The sequence below is a fragment of the Scylla paramamosain genome, chromosome 42 (genome assembly GCF_035594125.1).
Source record: "Scylla paramamosain isolate STU-SP2022 chromosome 42, ASM3559412v1, whole genome shotgun sequence".
In the NCBI taxonomy this organism is placed as follows: domain Eukaryota; kingdom Metazoa; phylum Arthropoda; class Malacostraca; order Decapoda; family Portunidae; genus Scylla; species Scylla paramamosain.
In genome coordinates, this window is record NC_087192.1 from 9185001 (window position 1) to 9205000 (window position 20000).

General features: G+C 41.9%; 1 protein-coding gene across 2 annotated transcripts in view; it reads right to left on the reverse strand.

Annotated features, from left to right (window-relative positions):
* Positions 1-20000, reverse strand: part of LOC135093146 (medium-chain acyl-CoA ligase ACSF2, mitochondrial-like) — a 70615-nt gene that overhangs the window by 24000 nt on the left and 26615 nt on the right. For both annotated transcript variants that reach the window (XM_063992051.1, XM_063992050.1), the window contains exons 5-7: positions 10598-10717; positions 9156-9276; positions 1-81 (exon numbers count right to left, since the gene is read on the reverse strand). The exon at positions 1-81 is cut by the window's left edge and continues 15 nt beyond it. In XM_063992051.1, coding sequence (XP_063848121.1) covers positions 1-81; positions 9156-9276; positions 10598-10717 — 322 coding nt within the window. The remainder of the gene's footprint in view (positions 82-9155; positions 9277-10597; positions 10718-20000) is intronic.

Here is a 20000-nt window from a genome sequence, read left to right on the forward strand (position 1 = left end):
TGCCCTTCGGCCGATTCCATAAGCATTATTAGCTATCATGTGGTGGGAGAGGACAGCTGCTTTTGGAACCCCTGTTGTTCCCTGCAGTAAAAGACATTTTGTTCTTATCTCAAATATGTAAGTCTATCCCCATGAATTATATATGGAGACTGTATGTGTTGCAATTCATTCCTATAACAGCGTATATGCTCGAAAAAATGATCCTGTTCATCAGCGGATACACAGTTACAGATAAGAATAGTTAAATGCCAACGTCTTTTCCTAGTGCCATAAAATACATATCTTAAAAGCTATAAACTTTTATGAGTGTACGACGTTGGGGAGAGCGCGACGCTTTGTTACCAAATCCAAATAAAAGGCGTCCAAAATAAAGGCGTCTTCTTTTTTACCGTGATCCGTTTCAGATTACCGATCTGGCCAGGTGGCCCGTGCTCTATTTACATCTTGATCTGGATTTATCCTGATTTGAGTGATCCGAATCATGATCTGGGTGATTTGGGTCCGGAGGTGGATTACAGCAGATGACATGCTGAAGCCATAATAGCGGCTGAACAGCCTCTACTGGGGGACTGAAGGAACAAAGTGAATGGTAATGAATCGTTGCGGAATGTTGCTGTGGGCACAGAATGTGACAAGTGGTGGTGACAGATGCCAGAAACAAGGGAGATATTAGAAGCTTCACCAAGTTTTGGTTTAAAGGCTTCCGATTATAATTACGTGGCCATTACCGCCTCCACCAACGACTACATGATGAGGCAAAGGAAGATGATACTTGTTCGGTCGAAAATAATACATCTCTAATTCGGAAGTGCCTCAGTAATGGTGTCAACAGTGTCAGCACGCGGGCCAGGCTAGCCTCACCTTACGTCCAAATATTTTATCATTTTACCATTCTGTACTTCACCTGAGCGAGTACTTTCAGCATGCTGTGTGTGAAAAAGACTTTGTGTGAAACTTTATTATACAACGATCAGGGCCATGCATGGAACCCAGTCTCGTGCTGCCTGGGTAGGCATGTGGCTGGAACTCATTGGTGGCCTTCTCGGTCCAGCTTTCTCAGGAAAGGTACAGTACGTAGGCTGTACGCACGTAGGTGTAGGCGTTGACACTTCCTTAGAGCACAGCGGTGAACAGTCTGTCGTTTGTGACAGCTGGGCAGCAGCATGCTTGTGTTATTATTGTTTTGATCAGTAATGGCCGCGAGCGTTCATTTTACCCCGAGCAAATCCAGATCAGATCCAGATCCAGATCAATGATCTAGAGCTGATCTGTGTTGTAAATAGAAGACGCCTCAAATCCAGAAACTGAACAATGAACACGGTGTGTGCAGCGCTGTTGTTCTGGGATTTTCCAAGTCACTTTCCTGTTTTCCTTCATTCCAAAAGTATTGTCTGTCCACTTTTTATATGGGTATAGTTGGCAACGAAGCCATATTTACTTACGTTATGGAAATCAGAAGACGAATAAATCATTCAAAAACACAATGTATACAGAAATAAAAAAAAAAAAAACAAGTATTTGCTAACACTTGTAGAAAGCTTTGTTGGTCTGTTAATAATTTATGGATTGATTGTTACGATATAATTCCTGGCACCGGAGCAAAGAGGTCATATTGGTGCCATGGAAGCCAAAATTTAAAGTTATAGGCTTTAGCAAAAGACAAAATTAACGAAACAAGAAATTATGCAAATATGGAATAGAAAATAAATCAAGGAAAAGATTATTTTGATCACATATAATCGATCATGTACATCAAACGAATCAGGCAACAACTCAGCTCAGAAAAGAATAAAAAAAAAAAATCTTAAGAACTCTATATCTCCTCATAAAGGAAACATTTGTTGCAATCAGGAATTATGTGTGATTCATTGAGGCGAATTCAAATTAATCGCCATAAGTCGAATGGAAATACAGAGTAAGAAAAAGTTTCATTTCGCATCACTGAATAAACATTTGTAAATGGAATAATTGTGTGTATATATATATATATATATATATATATATATATATATATATATATATATATATATATATATATATATATATATATATATATATATATATATATATATATATACTTGTTGTGTTACAAGTCAACCCACAGGATGCCTTGATAGCGAGATTAACATCCTGAGTTACGCAGCTGCCGAGTCGTGAGACCGAACTAACTTAATGTTTTTACAAGTAGCACACATCGCTACCGTTTGTAGAGTTGAAGCAGTAGCTGTCAGAGTTATGCCTCGTCCTATAGTGTGTGTGTGTGTGTGTGTGTGTGTGTGTGTGTGTGTGTGCTGCCACTACTTCGGGTCAGCTTTCCTAGTCTACTATCCCTTGCAGTGAGGGCGCAAACAACAAGAATCCAGGCACCCGCTGGTCGCAAACAGCTATGAGGACTCTAAAGGTCGCCACCCTATTTCATTTAACCAAAGGGAAGAAAATATAAAAAACGCCAAAATATCATAATAGCTGTGAAAGGACTTGCCAAGCCACGTGGCAGACTGAGACAGACAGAACAGATGCCATCAAGATGAGAGTATAATACCGTGAGGGCTATCTCCCACAAAAACTACCACACACCGCCCAACGAGATATTATACCAGACAATTTACCAGTTGCATTTGACGAATACAAAAATACTCAAAACTCAAAGGGACTACACAGACTAGAAAAAAGATGCGCGAGTGACCTCTCACCTTCCCCAGGCACAAAACTTAAGGACATGCAATAAGTGGTGCCGAAACGAGGGAAAACACCTACAGCCTCCAGTGGGGCTACACAGACTATTATGGTGGGGCCTACCACCTATAAAAAAAAAAAAAAAAAGAAAAAAAATCCCACAGAAATCACCAATACAAGCAAGCCCTTCTGTTATACTCCAGCTCGCCAGCTCCCCAAGTATGTGCGTCTTGTGCGAATGTCTAACTCCAATTGAGACGTGAAAATGCCGTGACGTGAAAATCTCTGTGGAGCCAAACGAGCTGGCCACATGACCTGGGTCAGGGAGGAGGGGATGGAGAACAGGGGAAAGCAAGGGCTCGCTCGCTCTCCAGATTTATTTCACTCTGAGTAGAGCGTTTGGTTACAGAAATCATTATGTGCTTATTAGAGGGCTGGGTGGGATTCAATACTTTCATAAGGAAGGGCAACTCTTCCACTCTTACTCATCAAACACAGCTCTCGAGAATATGGGAAAAAGGGAGGAAAATTTAAGACAAAGTGAGAGCCATGCGGTTTAATATGGTAAAACTCACGTGGAGCAGACATGAATCATCGCACTTTCTCTCTCTCTCTCTCTCTCTCTCTCTCTCTCTCTCTCTCTCTCTCTCTCTCTCTCTCTCTCTCTCTCTCTTCGTTCTTGCTACTTTTCCCCTCAATCTTCCAGCTAATAAAGCTATTCATAGCAATATATATATATATATATATATATATATATATATATATATATATATATATATATATATATATATATATATATATATATATATATATATATATATATATATATATATATATATATATATATATATATATATATATATATATATATATATATATATATATATATATATATATATATATATATATATATATATATATATATATATAGATGAGACGAAAAGCTTTTCATTCCACCCTGTCTAGAAGAGGAGTATGAGTGGAACCAACCCAGACATGTGAAGCATACTCCATACATGAACGAATAAGGCCCTTGTACAGAGTTAGCAGCTGGGGAGGTGAGAAAACTGCCGGAAACGTCTCAGATCACCTAACTTCATAGAAGCTGTTTTAGCTAGAGATGAGATGTGAAGTTTCCAGTTCAGATTATTAGAACAGACCGAGGATGTTCAGTGCAGAAGAGGGGAACAGTTGAGTGTCATTGAAGAAGAGGGGATAGTTGTCTGGAAGGTTATGTCGAGTTAATTCATGGAGGAATTGAGTTTTTGAGGCATTGAACAATACCAAGTTTGCTCTGCTCCAGTCAGAAATTTTAGAAAGATCAGAAGTCAAGCGTTCTGTGGCTTCCCTGCGTGAAATGTTTACCTCATGAAGGGTTGGACGTCTATAAAAAGACGTGGAAAAGTGCAGGGTGGTATCATCAGCGTAAGAGTGGATAGGACAAGAAGTTTGATTAGAAGATCATTAATGAATAATAAGAGAGTGGGTGACAAGACAGAACCCTGAAGAACACCACTGTTAATAGATTTAAGAGAAGAACAGTGACCGTCTACCACAGCAGCAATACAACGGTCAGAAAGGAAACTTGGGATGAAGTTACAGAGAAAAGGATAGAAGCCGTAGGAGGGTAGTTTGGAAATCAAAGCTTTGCGCCAGAATCTATGAAAAGCTTTTGATATGTCTAAGGCAACAGCAAAAGTTTCACCAAAATCTCTAAAAGACTAAGTAAGGAAAGCCAGAAGATCACCAGTAGAGCGGCCTTGACGGAACCCATACTGGCGATCGGATAGAAGGTTGTGAAGTGATAGATGTTTAAGAATCTTCCTGTTGAGGAAAGATTCAAAAACTTTAGATAGGCAGGAAATTAAAGCAATAGGACGGTAGTTTGAGGGATTAGAACGGTCATACTTTTTAGGAACAGGCTGAATGTAGGCAAACTTCCAGCAAGAAGGAAAGGTAGTTGTTGACAGATAGAGCTGAAAGAGTTTGACTAGGCAAGGTGCAAGCACGGAGGCACAGGTTCGGAGAACAATAGGAGGGACCCCATCAGGTCCATAAGCCTTCCGAGGGTTTAGGCCAGCAAGAGCATGGAAAAACATCATTGCAAAGAATTTTAATAGGTAGCATGAAGTAGTCAGAGGGTGGAGGAGAGGGAGAAACAAGCCCAGAATCGTCCAAGGTAGTGTTTTTAGCAAAGGTCTGAGCGAAGAGTTCAGCTTTAGAAATAGATGTGATAGCAGTGGTGCCATTTGGTTGAAATAAGGGAGGGAAAGAAGAAGCAAAGTTATTGGAGATATTTTTGGGTAGATGCCAGAAGTCACGAGGGGAGTTAGATCTTGAAAGGTTTTGACACTATATGTTAATGAAGGAGTTTTTGGCTAGTTGGAGAACAGACTTGGCATGGTTCCGGACAGAAATATAAAGTGTATGAGATTCTGGTGATGGAAGGCTTAAGTACCTTTTGTGGGCCACATCTCTATCATGTATAGCACGAGAAAAGGCTGTGTTAAACCAAGTTTTGGAAGGTTTAGGTCGAGAAAAAGAGTGAGGAATGTACGCCTCCATGCCAGACACTATCGACTCTGTTATGCGCTCAGCACACAAAGACAGGTCTCTGACACGGAAGCAATAGTCATTCCAAGAAAAATCAGCAAAATACCTCCTCAGGTCCCCCCAACTAGCAGAGGCAAAACGCCAGAGGCACCTTCGCTTAGGGGGATCCTGAGGAGGGATTGGAGCGATAGGAAATGATACAGATATGAGATTGTGCTCGGAGGAGCCCAACGGAGAAGAAAGGGTGACAGCATAAGCAGAAGGATTAGAGGTCAGGAAAAGGTTAAGAATGTTGGGTGTATCTCCAAGACGGTCAGGAATACGAGTAGGGTGTTGCACCAGTTGCTCTAGGTCGTGAAGTATAGCAAAGTTGAAGGCTAGTTTACCAGGATGGTCAGTGTAGGGAGAGGAAAGCCAAAGCGAGTGGTGAACGTTGAAGTCTCCAAGAATGGAGATCTCTCGAAAAGGGAAGAGGGTCAGAATGTGCTCCACTTTGGAAGTTAAGTAGTCAAAGAATTTCTTATAGTCAGAGGAGTTAGGTGAGAGGTATACAGCACGATAAATTTAGTTTGAGAGTGATCTGTAGTCGTAGCCAGATGGTGGAAAACTCGGAAGATTCAAGAGCGTGGGCACGAGAGCAGGTTAAGTCATTGCGCACATAAACGCAACATCCACCTTTGGATCGAAAATGAGGATAGAGAAAGTAGGAGGGAACAGAAAAGGGGCTACTGTCAGTTGCCTCAGACACCCGAGTCTCAGTGAGGAAAAGAAGATGAGGTTTAGAAGAGGAGAGGTGGTGTTCTACAGATTGAAAATTAGATCTTAGACCGCGAATGTTGCAGAAGTTAATGAAGAAAAAGTTGAGTGGGGTGTCAAGACACTTAGGGTCGTCGACAGAAAGGCAGTCCGACCTGGGGACATTTATGGTCCCCTCCCAGATGGGGACTCCGAGGCTGGTGTAGGAGCCGTCATGATAATTTTGAAATTTTTGAGTGAAGGGTGTGTGTGTTATTAGGTGCTTGTAGTTTTGTGCTGGGGAAGAGAGTTGTCTTTAGAGGGCAGGCTGTGACTGCCCCCTTGTGTTGTGAGACACAAAGGGAAACGTTCAGTGAGGTCACAGCTGGGTTTAATGGTAAGTTCACAGCACCCCCTGATCCAGTGGTTTAGACCTCACTGGGAGTAATTATGGTTTCGGCAGGTGTCTACTGCCTACTACACACACACATATGTGTGTGTGTGTGTGTGTGTGTGTGCGCGCATGTATCTGAAGTAAGATGCACAGCAATGGCCATTGATTAATGTGATGACACCAGTGAAGTACTCCATAACAAACGCATGCCTCTTAGGCTCATGCTTGTTGAAGTATGCAGTGTAATGCCACCTTTATGTACATAAGTTTATGCAACTCAGGCATGCATAGATTTGAATTAATATTAAGTTTTGTTTTGAAAGGTGTATTACAAATATGTAGGTATTAAATGTGTCTAGCGTAGTGTGAAGATCACTGAATTAGTTAGGCCTCAGATATTTAATGTTGTAAAGATAAGAATAAATACTCTAAATATCTGGCAACACATATAAGAGCAATGTCAAAATAAACACTGGCGGCGCCTCGGTTAGTACGCCACAGCAATGGCGAAGCATCTTCGTAGGTATGACAAAGAAATAAGATGTAATTATAAACCAGTCTTATGAGAATAGATAATGTAAAATAATTGGGACTGTACGAACGTTTTTAATTAAATGTAAACAAAACTGCCAAAGAATTTATCAGATTTGCTTGAAATACGTATCAATGCTTAATATCAACTTATTTGTCAAATAAACACAAAAAAGGGAGAAAGGGATTAGTATGATGAAAGTAATAAATGCATATGAAATATGAAATTCAAGTAATATATATATATATATATATATATATATATATATATATATATATATATATATATATATATATATATATATATATATATATATATATATATATATATATATATATATACGAGTATATATATATATAATTATGAGCGGCGCGGAAGAGAGGAGAAAGAGTAAGAGAGAGATATAAGATGCCTGATGTGTAATATATTCCTGCCCGTACTCCAGTTTATTAAAAAAAAAACTCACACTCACACAGTCTTCCTTCCATTTAATTTTGCCAACTTCCCTTTGTCCCCTCAAGTTGAGTTCAGTACATAATATAGTAGAAGAGTTGACCTCTCTTATAAAGTGATCAGATCCGGCCCAGCCCCTGTATTTAGCTCATAAAAAGTTTTGCAATGTTGTAGTTTCTTTGGGGTAGGCTTGTGTCTGCATGGGGAAAGCATGTTGGTTGCCTGCCACCTCGCCGTTCCTTCCTCATTCCTCCACTCCCCTCAACCGCAGCGCTTCTGAGCGCAGGTGTCGCTGCTTACTTTGTCAGTCGGGCTCATTTTTTCGCAAAAGAAGGACGTGCCAATCTTGTGGAGTGACGCAGAACTGGCACGGTGACTTTTTGGTATATTTTAAACGGTTAAACATAGTAGTTACCGTTGGAGCAATAACAGCAGTACGCCCCTGCTGTATTAGGTAGGATAAGCATCAGGATAAGCACCAGTGACGAACTTGGCTGAGTGCTGTGCAATAAATCTTCGGGAACTCTCAGTAAGCCTTTGAATATGGCTTAGCAAACTATGCCTTCCAACGATTGGAGCGACTGCCTGATCCAGCCCCGTGTTGATGCTCTCACCGTCACCTACTAACAAATGGTGTCTTGTCAGAGACGTCATCTACTCTGTACAAAGATGATCGCAGTATCTCTGAAATCAGCAACTATTCTGTTACTTTACACTCGTGCATTCTATACTGCTTCTCTGTCTATACATGTTCAATTAAAAGCAATTTCTGCAAAAAATCCGATAAGTTTTCTTGTTAACTAAACGTGTGATGAGAAATGACAAAATAAATAAAATGAAAAAACGAAGGCAAAAATTCACTCTCCTGTTCCTCTGAAACACACACACACACACACACACACACACACACACACACACACACACACTTTTTTTTTCCAAAATAAATGACAGCATCTACACGAAGTTTGCCTCATTTCCTTAAGTACGAATATTGAGTAATTTGGAGTTATGAGGAACCATATACCTTACTAGTCTTTCACTTGTCTTATATGATGTTATTTATACTTAATTACAAACCTGGATGGTCTCACTGCAACACACAGACAATATAACCAAAATCACCATTAACTATTTTGACTCAGCTGCTTGTATATTGTATCTTTGAAATATGTTATTTTTGTTTTTATTCTTTACCAGAAATGACAGGAAGCGTTTGACAAAAAAAAAAAAAAAAAAAAAGTGAAGCAATGATGGACGCGACCCTTTTCAGAATATTAATTAAATGTACTGGATATACAGTTCAGAATTCGTAGTTCAGTGGCTAGTGCGCCTGGCTACCAATCTGCGGACCCTGATACGAATCTGGGCTTGAGTAGTCGTCGTATAGTTATAATCCACCCTGGTGTTTATTCTTCCTTCGATTGATCAATAAATGAACACCTTGACAAACTGTGGAAACCAGTACATCACAATAGCCATGTATCCAGGGATGATGGTCGTCATCTACCACAAGCTCAAAGGTCAATGAGGCGGAGGTGAGAGCCCCACACCTGCACTATGCACTTCTAATCAACAGATTGCATATTGTCATACTGGAATGTGTGATTAATGGCAAAATTATCGTAAATATGTGAGCGATATAAATTAAGTCAGTACTGTTATACTGTAATAGTGAATATATATTCGGAAAAACACAAAGAAATTATAACAATTAAGAAAATGATTTATGGACCAAGTTGAGCAGGAAGGTCAATAATATTGATTTCAACATATATTTCATATTTTCAACATACATTTCAACGTAACACTTACCGATGTGAACTGTATGCTGCAAGGGTCGTCAAATCTTACTCTTGTTTTCTTGACTTGCTCCAAATTATTCATATGGGAACTGTCTGCTGCCACAAACAAGTCGGTGAATTTGATTGTTCCACTGAAAATATTCAAAATAAAAAAAAAAAAAATAAAAAAATAAAAATAAATAAATAAATAAATAAAAAGATAAAGAAAAAGAAAAGAAAAAAAAACATTAGGAATTGTGGAGGGTCACATAATATTCTATTCTGCAATTTTAAATTTGAGAGTTTATTGTTTAGTGAAACCTGACTAGCATAAAATTCTGTGCATTGTTTGTTTCATGTAGTATAATGTACCAGGCTACAAGCGGTCTCATATTATCTTAGATGTGATCAATGGAATCTGCTGTCCTTCTTACAAGACAACTGTCTTGTAAGCTGTCAAGTTATTTGATATGAAATATTTATTGTCGGTTCCCTCATGAAGATAATTAATTACATAGAATTGTTTAAGTAGATGATAATATAACCTTGAATAAATTGGAATGGGGAACGTCTTTTCGTGGAAGATCAACGCAAACGGTGTAGAGGTGTTGCGGTCTTGCGGAAACAGTCTTGTATCGGCCACTGTGGCAGTCGTATTGTGAGGGTACAATCTGTCTCTTGAATTCTGCTGACTCCTTTGGTGACTGATGGACTCACTTACTGTCTGCTGAGGTGTGTGAGCGGGCAAGATGAACAATATAATGCTGCAAGAAGTTTGCTAATTTTGCGAGCCTTTTATTCTTGTTATTCAATTGCTTTTGCAGGAGTTGCTTGTGTACCAGGTAGGCAGATTTGGTGGTATGAGATTTCAGAATACGTTTGATATTTTTGTTTCTAGGTTAGACTTTAAAACCGAAGGCTCCTTTCCTTGGCATTTTAATTTTTCGTGTGTTGTGTTCTTAGTTTGCGATGCTATGTTTTGTGGTCTCCGACAGAACGTGTTAGCAATCCTCTACAGATTAAATAAATGTGTCACGGGTCACCAGTATTTCTTAAGTGCTCGGGACAAAGGAAAACTGCGGTCAATACACGTTTTTCCCCTCTCATGCTACAAAAGCATTATTGAATTCTAGTTTGATGATTAAGACTTTTGCCAATTTGTTGTTGAATGTTAGAATCACAAGTGTTGCTAAGTACTTGATTTCACTATAAATAACTATTAATAAGGCAAGGATATGATAAAATGTCATAGATCAAAATTAACAAAGAGTAAAATGAAGAAATTATTAGTTTCAGATTGAATGCATTGTAGATATTGAAAGGAGTGAGCTGTAAACGGATATTCATAATATTACATTACAAGAAACCACCCATAATGCACTATAGGTAACCAATATTTCATGATCGCGGTCTCACCACCACCACAAATATCGTTTTGAATTAGAAAATAAAAGGAAAGTAAGAAGCACTTACCTTATCTCCTCCTCTGACATCACTATAACTCTCTGCAGATGAGGTAATCTGGGGCTCTTTAAGATCCCTGAAGGTGAAGATGGCAGCTCAGGTGCCAGCTCACAGAGCATTTTATAATAACTGTGGGGAAGCAACAGTAACTAAGTTACACTAAATATTTCACCTGAAGAAAAATAAAACACAACTGAGAAGTCTTCAATATGTAATTGCTGAGTGGATGTCATGCTTAAATTGTGTAATGGATCCTATATAAATATGTTATTATAACTGTAACTAGGTAACCAAATTGTTGCATAAAATTTCCAGAAGGAAGAAAACGAAGGCTGCGTTCCTTAAGAAAAAAACGCATAGTTTTGTTGTTTTAGTTTTAGTGCAGGATGGGATTGACACAGACTAGGAATGAATTTGAATTTGCATGCTTATTAGTTTATTAGTTCATGAGTTGTTGTGAGGTGTTTGTGCAAGTACAGTGCAAATCCAAGTTTGACATGCTCAATTAAGTACGTTAGTACACATGAAGGCTAGTTGACAAAATAATTGGCTGCGTAGTTAATGAAAAACCATACGAGACACCCTTTCAAATATTACAAGCTACCCACCAACTTCACTCAACAGAAGTGATAATAAAACTCTCTCTCTCTCTCTCTCTCTCTCTCTCTCTCTCTCTCTCTCTCTCTCTCTCTCTCTCTCTCTCTCTCTCTCTCTCTCTCTCTCTCTCTCTCTCTCTCTCTCTCTCTCTCTCTCTCTCTCTCTCTCTCTCTCTATATATATATATATATATATATATATATATATATATATATATATATATATATATATATATATATATATATATATATATATATATATATATATATATATATATATATATATATATATTGTTGTGTGCAGCGAAATAACGCGATGTAAAACGGAGAAAGTAGGAAGAACGAATGAGAAAAGAATAATGAAGGAAGGAGAGAGAGAGACAGAGAGAGAGAGAGAGAGAGAGAGAGAGAGAGAGAGAGAGAGAGAGAGAGAGAGGTTGGGGAGAGGCTTGAACATGTCCTGGACATGTAGCTACCGAGCCTGAAGCTTCTAGAATATTATTTATCCGTACAGTCATTCATATTCCCCACATAAATTTCCTTACTTCCCCTTGTCCATTCAATCTGAGTATCATCCAGTATTTAGTAGAATAGTTACTCTTGACAATGAATTAATAATCAGTATTCATCTAGCCCCCCTAGTTTGATCATTAGAATTTTCATAAGTCAAGTGTTTTGTTCATATAACTAGCATGGGAAGCACAGTGGTGGGCGGGTGTGTCGCTACCCCCACACCTTCCTTGTACACCACCTCCTTGGTGGTGTACAAGGGAGTGTGTTTGGGAGTGTGTTTGGCGTGCTTTCCACAGTTGGTTACTACCCAGCGCTTAGACGGAGCGTACGTACTGAGATGGGCACTAATATCTTGCGGAAACTGAGGTGGGATACGAGTTAGTCGGGTCAGTTGCTTTAAGGGGTTAAGTAAGTCATTACTGGCCGTACGCCCCGGCCTATTTATATAGTATAGGAGTCTTCTTACTAGCCCCATCTGGGGATGGGTCAACAAATGTCCCCAGATCGGACTGCTCTTCTGATAACGACCCTTCTAAGTGTCTTGACATCCCCCCCCTCAACTTTTTTCTTCATTAACTTCTGCAACATTCGCGCTCTAAAATCTAATTTTCAATCTGTGGAACACCACTTCTCCTCTTCTAAACCTCATCTTCTTTTCCTCACTGAAACTGAGGTGTTTGAGGCAACTGACAGCAGCCGCTTTTCTGTTCCTTCCAACTTTCTCTATCCTCATTTCAATCCAAAGCTGGATAGTCAGAAGAGTTAGGTGAGAGGTATACAGCACAGATAAATTTAGTATGAGAGTGACTCTGTAGTTGTAGCCAGATGGTGGAAAACTCAGAGGATTAAAGAGCGTGGGCATGAGAACAGGTTAAGTTGTTGCGCACATAAACGCAACATCCAGCTTTGGATTGAAAGTGAGGATAGAGAAAGTAGGAAGGAACAGAAAAGGGGGTACTGTCAGTTCCCTTAGACACCTGAGTTTCAATGAGGAAAAGAAGATGAGCTTTAGAAGAGGAGAGAATATATATATATATATATATATATATATATATATATATATATATATATATATATATATATATATATATATATATATATATATATATATATATATATATATATAGTTACAACTAGGTTATAGCCCTCTCACAGCTGCCACTGACCCGTTTTAGCTCATTCCTGGGCTACTTCCCACGTAGTCTAGTCAGAGCACGAATATAATAAAATCAGGCACCAACCTCTGTGAAGTCTCTCAGGTCGCCACTGTTTAACCTATCTACAGAGGAGTATAACAGGTATAACAAATGCCAACTTAATCCCCCACGCTGGAAAGAGGTCATGTGCAAGGGAGCACAGACAGTATAGACAACACTCTCTTAGGGTAAGGGCCCACGTTGGACAAATGGCTACAATAGCAAAAGCACCCACTGCCCAACAGAAATATTACATGCTCTGGCCAGGTAACAATATATTTAAAGTATTTCAGAAGACAGATTCTCTCCTCCCATAAAATTGTTGGAAATCCGGAAAGAAAGTAGATATCTGTAGCCTAGATAAAATATTATAGAATCTTTTAATGCCGGACAAGCACAGATGCGATTGCGGACATTAGTAGCATTTGAAAAACACATGACACACAACAGTATTTAGGTAAAAAGGGGGAGAGGGCAGAAACCTGATCCTGTCAGTATTCTATACAAAGACATAGTGGTCACCAAAAAAGCTGAGGACTGCATGAGGAGTCACAGCTCACATGATGCAGTAGTGACAGACATGGCTCTGTCATGCCCTTCACAACAATATATTCACATTGATACAAGCCTTCTGTAGGACCCAGAGACTACCCAATATTATAAGGTGTCACACAGTAAACCCACCCGTAGGTATAAATTCAATAAGCCCTCCGTATGTATACTTAAACAAGCATCTCTCTGTCATGCGTCTGCTCGCTCTGATATCAAGTTTGCTACTGACTGGGAGCTGTGAGAAAGACGGCTAACCCGCCTTAGCGACACCGGACACATGACGGGGGGGACTGAGACGGAAAGAGGGAAGGGAAAGTGGAAAGCTTGGGGGATAAAGATCCGTTCCCGCCTCGTGATAAGCTCTCCCTACTCAGTGCATCTCTCCCTCAAAACTGAACACTCTTACAAGAATCATAGGAATTTTGTTTGAAGGGCTGGGTAAAACCTAATAATTTCTTGAGAGAGAGCAACTTTTCAGGTATCTATCAACTATAACTCTCGGTAAGGAAGGAGAGTTGCGTAGATTAAGGGGTAAAAGACAACTTCTATTTTATGTAAAATTTAATAAAATGTAAATTTAATATATAGTGCACCTCGGATTTTTTTCTTCATATAGGAGGGACACCAGCCAAACAAAACAAAAATGCAATAAAAAACAAAAAATAGGCCCACTGAGATGCCGGTCCCTGAATAAGCTCCAAAACAGCAGTAAAAAATTGAAGGGTAAATGTTTTCAAAGCTCTCTCTTGAAGGAATTAAAGTCATAGGAAGGTGGAAATATAGAAGCAGGCAGGGAGCTCGAGAGTTTACCAGAGAAAAAGGTGAATGATTGAGAATACTGGTTAATTCTTGCATTAGAGAGGTGGACAGAATAGGGGTGAGAGATAGAAGAAAGTCCTGTGCAGCGAGGCCGCGGAAGGAGGGGAGGTACGCAGTTAGCAAGATCGGAAGAGCAGTTATCATGAAAATAGCTGTAAAAGATAGCAAGAGATGCAACATTGCGGCGTTGAAAAAGAAGCTGAAGACAGTCAGTTAGAGGAGAGGAGTTGAATAGACGAAAAAGCTTTTGATTTCATCCTGTCTAGAAGAGTGGTATGAGTGGAATCCCCCCAGACATGTGAAGCATAGTCCATACACGGACGGATAAGCCGTCTGTACAGAGTTAGCAGCTGAGTTATTAGAAAAAATGGTGGAGACAACACATAACGCTTAACTTCGCAGGAACTATTTTAGCAAGAGATGAGATGTAGAGTTTCCAGTTTAGATTATAAGTAAAGGGCAAACCGAGGATGTTGAATGTAGAAGAGGGGGACAGTTGAGTGTCATTTAAGAAAAGAGGATAGTTGTCTGGAAGGTTGTGTCGAATTGATAGATGGAGGTATTGAGTTTTTGAGGCATTAAAGAATACTAAGTTTGCAAGCATGGAGGTACAATTTCAGAAAACATTAGGAGGGACTCCATCAGGTCCGTAAGCCTTCCGAGGGTTTAGGTCAGCGAGGGCATGGAAAACATCATTGCGAAGAATTTTAATAGGTAGCATAAAGTAGTCACAGGGTAGAGGAGAGGGAGGAACATGCCCTAAGTCATCCAAGGTAGAATTTCTAGCAAAAGGTTTGAGTGAAGAGTTCAGCTTCAGAGATAGAAATAAATTGTTGAAATAAAGGAGTTGAAATAAAGGAGGGAAAGAAGAAGCAAAGTTATTGGAGATATTTTTGACTAGATGCCAGAACTCACGAGGGGAGTTAGATCTTGAAAGGTTTTGACACTCTGTTAATGAAGGAGTTTTTGGCTAGTTGGAGAACAGACTTGGCATGGTTCCGGGCAGAAATATAAAGTGCATGAGATTCTGGTGATGAGGGCTCAAGTACGTTTTGTGGCCCACCTCTCTATCAGGTATATCACGAGAACCAAGGTTTGGAAGGTTTAGATCGAGAAAATGAGTAAGGAATGTACGCCGCCATGCCAGACACTATCACCTCTGTTATGCGCTCCGTGCAGAGACGGGTCTCTGACAAAGAAGCAGTAGTCATTCCAAGGAAAATCAGCAAAATAACTCCTCAGATCCCCCCAAGTAGCAAAGGCAAAATGCTAGAGGCAGCTCCAGTTAGAGGGATCCTGAAGAGGGATTGGAGTGATAGGGCAATTTTTTTTTTTTTTTTTAGAGGAAAGCCAAAGCTCGTGGTAAACATTGAAGTCTCCAAGAATTCAGATCTCTGCATAAGGGAAGAGAGTCAGAATGTGCTACACTTTTGAAGTTAAGAAGTAGTCAAAGAATTTCTTATAGTCAGGTTAAGTCGTTCTTCACATAAACGCAACATCCAGCTTTGCATTGAAAATGAGGATAGAGGAAATAAGAGGGAACAGAAAAGGGGCTACTGTCATTTGCCTCAGACACCTCAGAGTTTCAGTGAGGAAAAGAAGATGAGGTTTAGAAGAGGAGAGATGGTGTTCTACAGATTGAAAATTAGATCTTAGACTGCGAATGTTCCAGAAGTTAATGAAGAAAAGTTAAGCAGGGTGTCAAGACAATTAGGGTTGTTGTCAGAAGGGCAGTCCGACCTGGGGACATGGTCCCCTCTCCAGATGGGGACTCCAAGGCTGGTGTAGGAGTTGCCATGATAATTTTGAAATTTTGAGTGAAGGGTGTGTTCGTTATTAGGTGCTTATAGTTATGTATGGAGGAAGAGAGTTGTCTTTAGATGGAGCAGTTTATTAATATGGTTGAGAAGGAACTGGTACCGCTGCTTCGTGAGAAAAGATCTAAAAGCCTGAAGAAGGCAGCGACGTGGGCAGATGACCACGTGTTGGCACACCAGCCGGTGCCACGTTGGATTGATGGTATATCTGGCGGGCCAAGTGATGCTTCTGGTGGGGCGGCCGGCGCCAGTTTGTCTGGAAGCCCACGCTATAATAGTGGCTTCGGTAATACGTCTGGGCGAATAAGCCCTCGACGGAGACAGACGACGGAGACGCACGGAGAGCATGCAACACAACACTCCCAGGTATAGCGTGCAACCCACGTGTTATTATTGTAGAAGTACTGGAAACTTCAGATATAATTGTCCCAAATTAATAACAGCCCTTGCTTCAAAGATGCCTCCGAAGCAGGTGGCTTTGATTGTGTCCCAGGGTCGGGACCGGGACGGTGAGGAGATCTGGGATGTGTTCCGTTGTGAGGTGGAAAGGCCGTTGTGGCCGTCCCCTCGTCTGCTGACGTCCTCTCTGAAGTCTGAATTAGACTGGTGGCGCTCTTTCTAGTGTCAGGGTACAGTTGAGATTGATGGGATTGAGTACCCCATTACAGTACTAAAAGACAGCCGCACAATAGTCGCTGTGCAGGAATGTGACTGAAGAGCAAGTTGCCTCCAATAAGCCTGTGTGGTGCCAGGGAATTGGCGCCATAGAGAGCTTCGCTACGGCGGAGATTAGGCTGTGATGCCCGCTAGTGACCGCGGAGGCGCAGGTGGCATTAGCGGAGGACCAGCGGAGGACCTGCCAGTGCTGGGAATCGAATTCCTTCTAGGGAATAATCTGGCAAAGGGGGAGGTCTGGGTTCAGCTCCCATCCGCGGATCCCGTTCCAGATGAGGTGACTGGCGAAGTTTGTGACTCAGTTGTTCCTGTTGTTATTCGGCGAGATGAGCACCCCGGCGTCCGGTGCCTGCGAGATCTGTGACTCCTGGGGTCGACTGCAATAAGGCAGGGCCACCACAAGAGTAGTGCAAAGCTTGTCTTGATGATGTAATGGAGACAGACTGCTCTGAGGCCTGTCCCGCTGCTGGGAAGGGTTTTTATGAGTCAGAGTCAGATTCGTCTTTGAGTGAGTGTGCTGGAGCTGACTGCAGAAGCATAGAGCTGCCACAAAAAGCACCTGACTTTGTAGAGAGTGTTGCCAAGGGTGAGGCTGGAATGATAGATTTGGGTTGTTTATTTTGATGGCTTGCCTCACCCTGTGGAGCCTTTCGGAGGTGGCACTTTGGCGGAGTTGTCACCTGGAGTTGAGGCTGTGGGAGCTGGAGCTCAGTCCGGGCCCCAGATGGTTGTGTCTGTTGTGTCAGGGGTCGCTGCCGAGGGCAGGGAGGCTCCTGACTCTGTTGGAGGGGGTGAGAACTTCATCCCCTGCGGGGTGCACCGGAGGCGGGGAGTAATCCGCTCCCCTGCCGGGACCAGACACGGTGGATCTTTGCTCACCTGTTGGTAGCTGCGTCTACAGCTGTCAGTGTAGTTAAGGAGAGTTCTGCTCCTCGTGTATGTGCTGCCCCACTGCTTACCAAGGCGGGAGTGGATGGCAATGGAAGCTGAGGGTCGGACAGCGCGTGTTGAGAGTTACAATATTGTGAATAGCCGGCGGAGAGAAGAGGACGGAGGTTTGATGCTCCATTTTGATGTGCCATCCGCAGTTAAGGAGGCATGGGTGCTAGAAGCACGTAACGGCCGGGGGTTTTGCCGTTTTGGAGTCAGGATGACTCCGGAGCGTTTGACGCGGTTTTGTTAGTCAGAAGTGGCCACGTTTGTTGGGCATAACCACGTTTCAGGCTGGCAAGCCTGATGACCTTTTGTCAGTGGCTCCTCTCCCCCGTGCTATGGTTAGTGCTTTTTCCTTCTGTGGGGATGATTCAAAAAGTTGCTCGCTCGATTTCCTTTTCCAGTGTGGGTTACGATGATCCAGTTGGCACAAGCGTTACGACGTGGTGTCGGGAGGCAGCGCTAAGTGAGGCTGCCTGTGATGTTTGTTGTTTGTCGCTAGGGAGGCACCCTCAGTGTTGTTGGGGGCTGCCTGTGGCCGAGTTGCTGTTACTTGTCAGGTGGTAGGTCCGAGATGTGTGGTCTGTGTTGGTGAATGCCGGCTTCCTCGAAGTGACAAGGTATCATGGATGATGAAAGAGGCTTGCACAAGGGAGCCGTTGCTGGGACCAGTGGGGCTGGTCCAAAGGCACGTTGGCCGGGCTCATGTTGGTGCCGGAGTTTGTTGTTTTGTGATGACCACGTGCGGGAGTTTGGCTCCGTGTGCAGGAATGAGTGTGCTGCATCCTGGAAAGGAGCAGCAGTTACCTCGCTGCGGCGAAATCTGTGTCATCAAGGGGTTGGAGTCTTGGAGGGAGAAGTGCAGAATGATAGTAGTGATGTACCCGACAGTGAGACGCAGGCTTGATTGTGACACACCCGGGAAGGAATATACTATTTAGTTGAGAGTGGCACAAGGGCACCTCTTAGTTTTGCCAAGAAAGTGGCATTTTTGTTTTATCAGTTTTATGGGTGTGGCATAGAGGCTCCACGGAGCCGTGAGCGGGCAATCGTGAGTGGTGTGGGCAGTGCAGGTCTGAGCGAGAGTTGTGTTTGGCTGGGAAGTATTTTGCCTAGCCCCGCCGTGATGATGATGCATCAGGAGATTATGGTCCCTGGTGGGGACATTGTGTGTTGCAGGGATATAGGGATGTTGCGTGGTGACTCTGAAGTTTGTGCGGTGTGGAGAAGACACAGATGGAGTAGAGCGTGTAGTGAAGAGAGGAGGAGAGGTGAGAGTGAGTGGAGAAGTAGAGAAGGCAGAGAACCGAGAAAACGACGGAGGCGGAGAAGTGACCAGAGTCACAGGAGACGTTGAAGCAGCCGTAGCTGCTGAAGAAAACAGATGACTAAGATATCCTGCAGAAGAAAGCTTGCACATCAGTGCAGTAGAGACCACAGGTCCTGGCGTACAACCAGATACGGGTCTCGGAGGAGGAGTAGGAGGAGGAGGAAGAAGAAGAAACGGGAGACTGAGTTGGAGGACCAACTGGGAGCCCTATTATTTCTAGTGTGTAGTAATTATTCATGTAAGTGCTATAGTAGTCTTTGATATTTTATAATGAGTATACGCCCCTTGTTTTAATATGATGATGTAATGGATTAGTTGTGAGTTGATTTTGAATTTTTATATTTTCCTAAAATTTTCGTAAGCTTTTGTATATCTTACCGAAAATTTTTGTTTATGAAGGAGTGTTGTGTGCAGCGAGATAAAGTGAGGTAAAACGAAGAGAAGAAGTAAGAATGAATAAAAGAAGTGAAAGAGAATAAGAATGAACGAAGGAGAGAGATAAGAAGACAGAGGCTGGGGATGAGGCTTGGACACATCCCTAACATGTAGCCTGCCCAGCCTGAAGCTTCTAACATCGTATTTATCTGCGCAGTCACTCCTATTCCCCACGTACATTTCCTTACTTCCCCTTGTTCATTTAATATAAGTCTAACCCAGTATTTAGTAGAAGCGTCTCTCTTGACAATAAAATAATAAGTGTTAGTCTAGCCCCCATATTTTAATCATTAGAATTTTCAGCGTGAAGTGTATTATTCATATACGTCAGCGTGGGGTGCAGAACAGCAGGTGGGTGCGTGTATGTATGTATGTCACCACCCCACACCCCCCTTTCTTGTACCCATCCCCCCTCCCCCCGTTGCAGCAGAGCGGGGGAAATTTTAGCGCACTTTCCCAGTCACCACCCAATGTTTTGACGCAACGGACGTATTGAGGTAGGCAGTAATATCTGGCGAAAACTGGGGCGGAAATACAGTTAGTTGG